Genomic DNA, 10,958 nt, shown 5'->3' on the forward strand with positions numbered 1-10,958 from the left:
CCGAGTTATAGGAACCCAGATAGATTTCATTTTCAACGCTCAGAACCCAACCCCGTGTTCTCCCATAGTCTGAAAAGGAGCTCTTCTTATCTTCTTATAATTGTTGATATAGTGTGCAGTGTTGGATTCATACTTTTGGTAAACCTAAAGTAAGGGAATGAAGACATTCAAACAAGTAAATAACCGCCTTGTCGAGACACGATAAAAAAAATTCCTCCCTGAGTTAACAGCTATGGAAGACATGACACACGAGCTTCAACACAAAGTGGAACCGAATTGGATTTGATGTAGACATGTGACTACAAGTTATAAAGTTGTTATTCGTCTCCTATAAGATTATCATCATGTGCCAAGATAAGATTAAAAATCGGTCTCCTGTTTATGGTGAAGACAAGGATAAAATACATTTAGTGTTTCTGGCATGCCAATTTGTATGATTGAACACTTGTCGTTTGGCTCACAATGTCGGTAAACGTTCAATGAGCCTCAATGGAGTGACTGTTCATTTGGTGTTTAGTTTTTTTTTTATAAAACTGTCTTAAATATAAACCAGTCCTCAATGTAATAGTATTGCTTGTAGATACTATTTGTTTCAGTTGGATTACAGACAATTCTGAGAGTTACTTAATTCCGTGCAATCTGAATGCTCTATGCTCTTGACTAAACGAAAATAAGATGCCTTAAAGTAGGATCAGTTTTCGGGACTTAACTCTTTCTCTCCGTTATTATTTACCACATTCTGGTGGAATCAACGCTGGTATCGTCAGTTAAGAGAGAAAGAGTTAATGCAACTTTTTCTATTTGCACATCTAGGAGCTAGGAATGACACGTGGCTTTCCAATGGGTTAAATACACTGACTGATGTCAAGGAAGACTGGATGGCTGCCTGGTCGTGCGGTTTCTGCGCTGGACTGTCGTTCGGATTTATCGACGGTCGATGGTTCAAACCCTGCCCGCTCCCATCCCCCGTCGTCCTGCGGGTGGTTTGGACTAGGAAATAAACTATCTTCAACTCTGAAGAAACATCCGAAACATGTCAAACATAAACAAACAAACAAGACTATCTTAAGAATTATGAACTTTATTTGAAGCAATGTTCTGCCCAAATCCAGTTTTAAACATATTTAATGTGTTATGATTAAAGATTTTATTTTTTAATGTTTGCATGTTCATACCTTTTTAAGCAGCCTTTTTTTTTCAGTATTAATCCTTAGAAAAAAGACGTGATAGTTTCCTCTTAAGAGTAATGACGTCTAAATGTAAACCACAGTTTGACAAACTGTTATCCAAACAATCATATCTTCAAGCGTCACATTAGTTTCATTTTGATATTTTAAAAATCAAATATTAAATGTATGCATTTTCCTTACTTCCCTTTCAGACCATGCGGTCTAAGGGGCGCTTGATGTTAACGTCATCTGTTTCTTTGCCCAACAGTTGACGAGCAAATAAAGTTTGGTACTCGACCATTACATTAAGGTGGAATAAAAATTGAAAATCCTCGTCTCCATCGAGATTTAAACCTAAGTCTCCAGGTTTGGAAGCCAAGCGCTTAACTACTTATCCATCGCGCTCCTATTTTCCTACATAGCATTAAAAAAATATGGCCCGCCAAAATTTGTAATTTGAGGTTTTAGCCCTCTTCTAAAATAAAGTTTTTCAACCACACGACTAATGGATAGTAAAAAAAAGTTCCCCTTTCAGACCTTGTGGTCTATAGGGCAGATGATGTAAAGGTCATCTGTTTCTGTGGCCTACGGATAGTGGAAGGTGAATTTTAATGCAAATTGATTGAGAAGCATTAATCAGATTAGACGTGAGTTCTCGTACTTAAAATGTATTTTTTTGTCCTATGAGATTTTTATTATGTGCGAACGTGAGATTGGAAAAAGGCGTTCCGTTTATAGTGAAGCTAGGGGTAAATCTATTAAGAGTTTCTGGCACGATATGTTTTAGGGAAATATTGAAGAGGAAAGTGGACAGAATGTTGTGTTTGCAGAACTCCTATGGTTATCTATATGTGATAATCTAAATTAGGTTAAGCTTTGATAAAGCTAATTGTTGGTAAGCCAACATCGTTTGGTCTTTAATTAGCCAAACTTGTTAGAATAATATAGAGAGGAAAATGTAATGTAAGAATTTCATTCCGAAATGCTGTGAAGATTATATGCTTTTTTTAGTCTTTTATCTTCTTATCTTATCTTATATAATACAGACGTTACTTCAAAAAAGAAGATGATTACGTCCTACGCGTCATGCATTTAGTCATGCATATTAACCACTGACTTAAATTCTGCCAAGTCACTGGTTTTCCTGGCTAGCTCAGGCAACCCATTCCATGCTCTAATAGCGCTAGGGAAGAAGGAGTATTTGTACAAACTTGTCCTTGTTCTCTTGTATTTGTATGAATTATTCAAGTTTTGACATGCTCAATAAGGCATGAGATGTTGGACAGAACCAATCTAACATTTTGATCCTTCCGGTTTACACATGTTTGTTAAATTAAGTATTTTTGGTTCAACATGGAAATGTACCATATTAAAAAAACAACAACAGGTTTTTATTTAAATAAATACAAATAATGATATTTTTTGCGGTGAAGCCTGCACAATATTGAATTACAGACAAGTCTAAGAGTTATTTAATTCCTTGCAATCTAAATACTCTATGAGCTTTACTAAATGAAAATTAGAACGCTTTAGTGCAGGCAAAGTTTTCCGAAGAATTTGGAAACTGACAACAAAAAAAAAAACAAGGTTACAAAGACAGTTTGTGTGGAAACACAAAACTCAAAATCGGCCCCCGAAGTGGTCCACCCAGGCAGGCTTCAATATTTTCAGAAAGAACATCCGAATGAAATTCTATCAAAGACAAATGACGGAGAAGAATGGAGAAAGAAGGTTGACAGATCTTGTGTAGTGCCCCAACGGTCCAGCAGATCAAAGGATAAGTGAAAGTGAATGTAAAGTTAGATATGAACCTGGCCTAACTAGTTCCTCTTTCAGACCTTGTGGTCTATAGGGTCTGATGTAAAGTTCATCTGTTTTTGTGGCCTACGGTTAACGAGAGTGTCATGTAGCCAACACAACGACCAACCGCCTTTACTTTTCCCCAACTAATGTCAGGTACCCATTAGAGCTGGGTGGACTCAGAGGCGCCCGAAGTTGACAATCCCAGTCTTCGCCAGGATTCGAACCCGGGACCCGCGGTTCTAAAGCCAAGCGCTTTACCGCTCAGCCACCGCACCTCCCCTGACCTAATTGAAGTCTTATAATTGATGTAATTGCTTTGAAAAGACTCAATCTCTTTTTGTTTCTTTTTTTCTCTTTTTTTTTTTTAAGGATACTTCAGTTTTTTAGCATTTGACTTCAGTTGTCGAGCTGTTTACATCCTAGGAATCCTTGGGCTTTTGCCTCTTTTATTTGCCTCTTTTTGGGGCATTGCCTCTTTTTGGGCTATTGGCCTTTTTTTTTTTTAAACAGAAAGATTCATATTTTATTAATAAGCGCACACATTAAATAGTTACATTTTAATATGTGGAAAGAGGTATGGTGGCAAAGCAAATAGTTACATATAGATTGTCATAATATTTTAACGTTTTAAATTGCTTTGTATATGGCGTTTTATTTCCAATAAATTTTTTTTTTTTAAAGTACTTAACATGTATATAGTGAGAATGTCAACAATAGGTAATTAAATAGAAACAATCAAAACGTGAAAGTAGAAACTTAAATGATATTAAAACATTTAAAACATCGTAGTCACATTTTTTTCCACTTTGTCTCCATTGCTTATGGTTGTTTCCCTTGTGCTTTGCTACATTACCCCAGTTCTTTATATTAACTTCTATCAAACGTGCATACACATCTATATGTGTACACACTTATGCGAACATAGGCATTTAAACATTAATATTGTTTCTTTTATTGTCTCCCTTCATATGACAATTTTTGATTTCCTCACTTGAGATTCGGAAAACCACTTCCTCATCATCAAGGTGGAAATCCTGTCTGCTAGAGTCAGTATATCGGGAGTTTCTGGTCTGCGACAATTTCTCCATTGTTTTTTTTTTTGTTTGGTCACAGGGTTCAATAAGAGTCGTACAGAAAGTTTTTTTTATATGTCTCTCTCTCTCTCTCTCTCTCTATATATATATATATATATATATATATATAAATATATATATAAATATATATATATATATATATATATATATATATATATGTATATATATATATATATATAAATATAATTTTTTTTTCTTCAATATTTACCCCCCCCCTCTTTTTCTTTTTTTCCTCTTCCCCTTTTTAATATATTATTTCTCTGTAGACTGCACAAGCATGCGCAATATTGACAATGGCGGTGGAGAATTATTTTGCAACATTAGTAAAACAGTAACATATGTAAAAAAATCAAAAACAACTTAATACTAACTTAGTAACAATGGATACAAAAGCTTGTTGAGATATGAGGTCATGTTGATGCTCGAATATACGAACAACAGAAGAAGAATAAAGTCTACGTAATTGTTATAAAAGTACAAATTTATACAAAGAAATGTTTGTTTAGATATCGTGTGGTCATGCTTGATTGTCATACAGGAACAACAAAAAAGTGTTTACATAGAACGTAAAAGTCTGCCCTTGTTCTTGATTTCTTGGAGTTACTCTTCTTTCCCCTTTCTTGGGTTTTGACATGTTCGCTCCTGATTCCTTATTGTGCTTCCGTTCCTTGACTTGCCGGCCTAATGTTCCATTTCGATATGATTCTCTGGTTAATCGAATGATCTCTCGTTTTCTCCTGCCTAACTCGCTCGTATCTGCCTTCACAAACAAAAACATCCGCACTACTTTCCAGATAATTACATTAGCAATCTACACATACACACACTCCATATCAAGTGGCTAAGATTAGACACACACACACGAAGTTGGAAAGGGAAATGTTCGCCTCTCGAGGCGTAAAATGTTACAGACGACACACATACACTCCGTAACAAGTGGTCAAGAAAAAAGAAGCCCTGGTTACCACAGAGGCTATCTGATGAGGATTAGCGTATTAAATGAATACCACACTGTGTCTTTTGTGTCGATGTCAATGAATTAATAGAGATGTTCAAAGAATTAAATTCACATAAGACTCTTTTTCAACGTGCTGTCCTGTGTTAACTATCAAATATCAAGCCCTGACACATCACGTACTGAGACATATAGAAATATTGCGCAAGAAAATAAAAAGAGCGCAGCTTATAGAATAAGAATGATCTTGGGATTACTTTTTTTAGGCTCAAGATTTTTAATTTATAAACTTCTATAGCACACTCTTGTATATTAATGCGCTGGTTCTGGTCGTTGATGCCAAAGCTTAAATCAGTTACAATGTACACTGGATAGTTATACATATATGATCGTTTGCAAGGTACTGTAATTACAAAATTACTATAAAAAATGTCGTTAGCAAAGCGCATTTCCCTGAAAAATTGAAAGCAGACAAGGGAGTTGACTCTAATGCACTCAACCATATGCTTTACCAATCAGCTTCTGTTTAAAAAAACACACTTTAAGCAAATAGACTTGAGGGTATATATGCATAGAAGCCTGTGTCGAGCAAATGTAAACATGTAGGCTGATCTCCTTAGGTCATATAAAGACATGTACAGAAATAGATTCGGACCAGAACCGGCTTCTTCGACTTAGAAAACCCCATAGGTTTCCATAAATAATATAATTCCATATATTTATTGAAGTATGCTAATTTTTTTTTCAAGATACAAAAAAATCGACCAATAGGACAAAAAAATTAAAAATCGCTTTTTTATTAATCAGACAGTTAATAAAGAATTATCTTCGAAATAAATGATTAGAAAGAAATCTTAAGCTCTGTTCTTTATACTTTATTATGTCTGGATGGTGTACGACTGTAAGCCTTCTAAAATGTAAAACTAGTTAAGATGTTTATAACGCATTTAAATTTGATACTCAGCATCTACACTTGAACAGAGCAGTTTAAATTTCTTGCTACCAAAAATTATTTTAAATATTAAAGGGTTTCATTATTATTCATTCTTATCAAAACCATGAGAGATAATTTGGTATATAATAATTATGACTTGTTTTACTTCTAACACTTTCAATATACACATAACTGATTCGCATATCTTTAATACACTATAACAGCCTAATCGCGAAGTCTAAAAGAGGAATTATTCCATGTATCAAAATTTAAAAAAATATATATTGTACAGAACAAACGTTACTACAAAAAGATGATCACATCCTATAATATATAATTCTTTGAGTAAAAAAGTCTAGTATTAGAAAAAGTAAATAAATGCCTTCAACGTATTATGCAAGTATATGAACTCCATTTACCGAGAAGTTTAAAAAAAAAAACGGACGTAAAAGGGAGCATACATTGTAAGACTTGGTAAAATAAGATTGAAGTCAGATTATGCATATCTCAATAGCGACGGGGTCGTGTAGCTAGTATCCATATTCTAACATTTCCCTCATTCAATAGTGATTACATACTTATATGTCTGGTCTTACCTTGAGTTTAGGAAGTTAAACTTTGTGTGTAAGTTTCTGTTTAAGCATTTGTTACTCATTTAATATTTAAGATACTTATATTCATTTTTTTTACATGTCTAGTGTCTAGTTTTCTACTACCAATGTTTATAATGAAACTTTTTTTTTTCAGGATTTGGAGTGAAAACAAAGTGTGTGTTGTTTTTTTTTTTTTTGGGGGGGGGGGGATATTCAATCTTTATTGTAGTACACGTCAGCTCTACTGAGTTTTGAGATGTGAACGGGTTTTTAGAAACGACTTCAAGCTGGACTACTATAAACCTAACCTAAAGGTATTTTATATAATAGGAACTCCATTTTGTCGTCAATCGGTATTTACCTTTAAATGAAAATTATAGGTTTGTAGAGTCCAGGAAATATTATTTGTGTCATAGCGCACTGGATGTTATAAAGCTCTTGACACAGGAACACTCATCAATCAGAATTAACAATGAGTGATATGTTAAACACATTTAAAATGATATTTTATAACATGATAATTAGGCAAGAGTGAAAATTATTCCTATATAAGAATAATTTGTACAGGGCTCCGTCTCGCCTATTGCCATCAGAGCATCAAACAAAATGACTGAATAAGCCAAGAAAGCCAATGACTTGGTAGAGTTGGAGCTTCTAATTAACATGCAAGACTAAGACACATCTAAAAGATTCATGAAATCATCTATGCTATTAAAAACAATTCAACAATAGACGTAATATAAATAAAATAATGTAATTGATTTGATGGAGTAACATTTCGAATGAATCAAGAAAAGAAGTAAAGTAGCAATTATACATAAGACACTGAACCAAAATCTTCAAATACAAAAACAAAATTTAATAAAATACTCAAAAAACACAAATATAACGGTATGTTCTCCGTTCCATATGCTAGGACAAATTTGCACAAATACTCCTTCTTCCCTAGCACTATTAAAGCATGGGATGGGTCGCCTGAGCTAGCCAGGAAAACCAGTGACTTGGCAGAATTGAGCTCATTAGTTAATATGCATGACTAAATGCATGACGCGTAGGACGTAATCATCTTCTTTTTTGAAGTAACGTCTGTATTATATAAGAAGAAGATAAGATGATGTAAAGGTCATCTGTTTCTGTGGCCCACGGTTAACGAGGGTGTCATGTGGCCAAGACAACGTTATTTTACAAGATCGCACTTCGTTGTAAATAAAGAAGCAAAATGTCTCAATAGATGTAATATCAATGTAATAATGTAATTGATGCAGGAACATAGCGTATGAATCCAGCAACGTATTTTCTATTACACTTTTATTGTAAATTAAAAAACGAAGTTAAGTTCTTCTTTCAGACATTTAGGGCAGATGATGTAAATGTTTCTGTAGCTACGGTTAACCAGGATGTCATGGCGCCAGCACAACGTCCAACCGTCTCTACTTCTCCCTTATTAATTTTAGGTAGAGCTGGGTGGACTCAGAGGCGCCCTAAAGATCCCGAAATTAAAAATCCCAGTCTTCATCAGGATTCGATCCCAGTTCTGATGCCAAGCGCTTTACCACTCAACAAAAGCGCCTCAATTTACTTTTTATTAGTAAGTAAAAACATCAGCTTTTAGAGTATAATGTACATAGTAAAGAAATTATTAATTTTTTTCTCAGACCAAAAACATTCTTGAAGATGCGAAGGAACTGTGTTTGTTTCACGATGACATTGGTCTGTATTATCTGCATTGCTGCAGGCGACACGCTATATCAGGTCGACGAAGCGACAGACAAAGCCATTCGGGATTTTGTCAACGACGGCTCCGCCAACATCGTTGTGACCACCGTCTACAGAAACAACAACAGCAAACTTTTGGAAGCGTACATGAATAAAAGGAACCAGGTTCAAAGAGAGGCCACGAATGACATCAGCAGTTTCAACATCTCGGAGCCAAAGACCGTCGCAAGACTTCCTCCCATGCTGAGCAGCAATGTAAACAAGAGTCTGAATGAGTTCTACCTCTTCCACGGCACGAAAGTCAGCACCATGAAGCTAATAGCAGAGAGTGGCTTCAACATCAGCTTCAGCAGCCCTGCCAACCACTACGGGAGTGGAGTGTACACCGCTGAACTCATTGGCAAAGCTGCTCAATATCCAATCAACGGTATGCATTTATGAATTGTTATGTTTGTAAAATGTTTTACATGTTTCGGATGTTCCTTCAGTTCCATTAAATCACCACCGCATTTCTTTATATCGAGCTACCTTCTTTTTTTGTTCTCGTAGTGTATTTTAATGCTATACGAACGTAAACGGAAACATTAGAATCAATAGAAAAAAGAAAACTTTTTAAAAGCAAAGCTTATCTAAAGGATGGAATTACTTCCTAGTCCAAACCTCCCGCAGGACGACGGGGGATGGGAGCGGGCAGGGACCATCGATAAATCTGAACGACAGTCCAGCGCGCAAACCGCACGACCAGGCAGCCATCCTTATATAATAAACAACTAATAGTAACCCTCTAAGCATTTCAGATTGTTATCCAACCAATGGTAACTTTCTAAATATTTATTATTGTTATTTACCCAGTGGTAACTCTCAACGAATTTCATATTATTATGTAACAAAATGGTAACTTTCTAAGAAGTTCTTTTTGTTACCCAACCAATGGTAATTCTCTAAGCACGCCTTATTGTTATCCAATAATGACTATACTAGCTGGCAAGTCGACGAACCTAAGCCAGGGATTCTTCCGTTTCATCTAGCCTAACAGTAACAAGAGACAGTGAAAGAATTAGAACAAAAATATGTATCCAAATGGGTTAAAAAGTTAACAAAGTGGTTATTTTGCTTTTCAAAAACAAGATAAAAGGATAAATTCATTAAATTGGTAGGATGTTCTAAGTTTTTAAAATTCTTTATATTGTCTCTCTTTTCTTTTTTGTACACTCCCCCAAGTTACGGAGAAGGCAATAATAATTGGCCGAGTTCTGATGGGGAAATCATACCATTGCCAAGAAAAGAATTTTTCCCACACTTGTTTAAGAGGTGAGTGGTTCTAAAATTGTGTTGTCTAGTGTGCCAGGTACAAGCTCGTCAAAAAAGGTTCTGGTAATTTTAAAAGAGTTTGCTCTTATTAAAAAAAAAGACATTCCTATTACATTTTTTGTTGATTTGTTTTTTTTTTTTTTTGAAGCATTGATCTATTCCTACTTTTTTACTTTACCATGATTGATGGCTGCTTAGTTGTGTGGTATGCGCTCGGAACTGTTGTCTACCCCCATACCGACACACACAAACACACATAAGCTACACACCTACGCACTCCCAATGCACAGCAGACGTTGTTACCATCTTTATGCGTGCTTCGTTTAAAAAGTATCCAATCAAGTAAAACAATAAAGAATATCCAACACCTTCTTTTAGACTGTAGAGAAGTTCAATGGGGACACTGTGTTTTTTTGTTTTTTTATTGGGCAAAGAATCAAGAACTTGGCAGCGGACTTCTGGCTAGATCTTCTATAGTGAAGCAAGGTAACCGAGGGCCCAGGTTCAAAACTATGATGGTGTGCATTCCTACCGTTGGTGAAGTGTATTTAAAGTCAAATGTAGTCTTACTGTATGCAGTCTGCCTCTATGTAGTCTTCCTGTATTGAGTCTGCCTGTAAGTAGTCTTCCTGTATTGAGTCTGCCTGTATGTAGACCTCCTGAATGTAGCTTTCCTGTATGTAGTTTTCCCTGCATGTAGCATTCCTGTATGTAGTCTTCCTGTATGTTGTCTGCCTGTATGTAGTCTTCCTGTGTGCCTTTTGTATTTATTAGTCTTATTCTTCTTAGTTCAGTCAAAGATTATTTTTTTAAGAGCCAATGTCAGCCTGCTATGATCACGGGCCCAGGCGCAACGAACAGTATCATGATTAGCTACTCATCTTCCAGACCAGAAAGTAAAACATCACATGCCAGTGACACCAAGAGAATTTTTGTATTCCCAAAATTATCTTTGCACTTTGTACAATTTTCTTTTGTTTTCCCTCTAGAAAAGAACAACCATCCAAATGGCACCGTGCTCTCTGTAGTATTTGACTGTGGCGAATGTCCAGGCTCTTACGAGGACACCTTGAGGGAGTTTGCGGTCTTTGAAAACGAGCGCTTCTTCCCAGACTTTGCTGTTGTGTATCACAACAAAGTTGCACCTAAAGTAACCAATGGTATCTATGTAGCAGTGATCTCTGTATTAACCTTGCACATTAGTCGCAATCATATCCAGAGTTCCGGCTTGCTAGTGTAACTTTAATAAAGAGTTTATTTTTCTAAAGTCATTACAGTTGCAGTTTTTTTTCGTGTTTGTTACAAATTTTGTAGACATCGGAGAAAAATTGCTTGATAAAATCTTCAACAATGGTTTGGTCTGTCTTTCTGTCTGTCTGGTAA

General features: G+C 35.6%; 1 protein-coding gene across 3 annotated transcripts in view; it reads left to right on the forward strand.

Annotated features, from left to right (window-relative positions):
* Positions 1-10,846, forward strand: part of LOC106077058 (uncharacterized) — a 16,051-nt gene extending 5,205 nt beyond the window's left edge. The window contains exons 1-5 of one of the 3 annotated variants that reach the window (XM_056015495.1): positions 6,426-6,579; positions 6,703-6,862; positions 8,204-8,691; positions 9,486-9,575; positions 10,565-10,846. In XM_056015495.1, coding sequence (XP_055871470.1) covers positions 8,223-8,691; positions 9,486-9,575; positions 10,565-10,815 — 810 coding nt within the window. In that variant the 5' untranslated portion in view covers positions 6,426-6,579; positions 6,703-6,862; positions 8,204-8,222 and the 3' untranslated portion in view covers positions 10,816-10,846. Of the gene's footprint in view, positions 1-6,423; positions 6,580-6,702; positions 6,863-8,203; positions 8,692-9,485; positions 9,576-10,564 lie in introns of those variants that run through there. The other 2 variants (XM_056015496.1, XM_056015497.1) reach the window with 2 other exon arrangements.
* Positions 10,847-10,958: the final 112 nt, after the last annotated feature.

This window comes from Biomphalaria glabrata, chromosome 17 (assembly GCF_947242115.1).
Source record: "Biomphalaria glabrata chromosome 17, xgBioGlab47.1, whole genome shotgun sequence".
In the NCBI taxonomy this organism is placed as follows: Eukaryota; Metazoa; Mollusca; class Gastropoda; family Planorbidae; genus Biomphalaria; species Biomphalaria glabrata.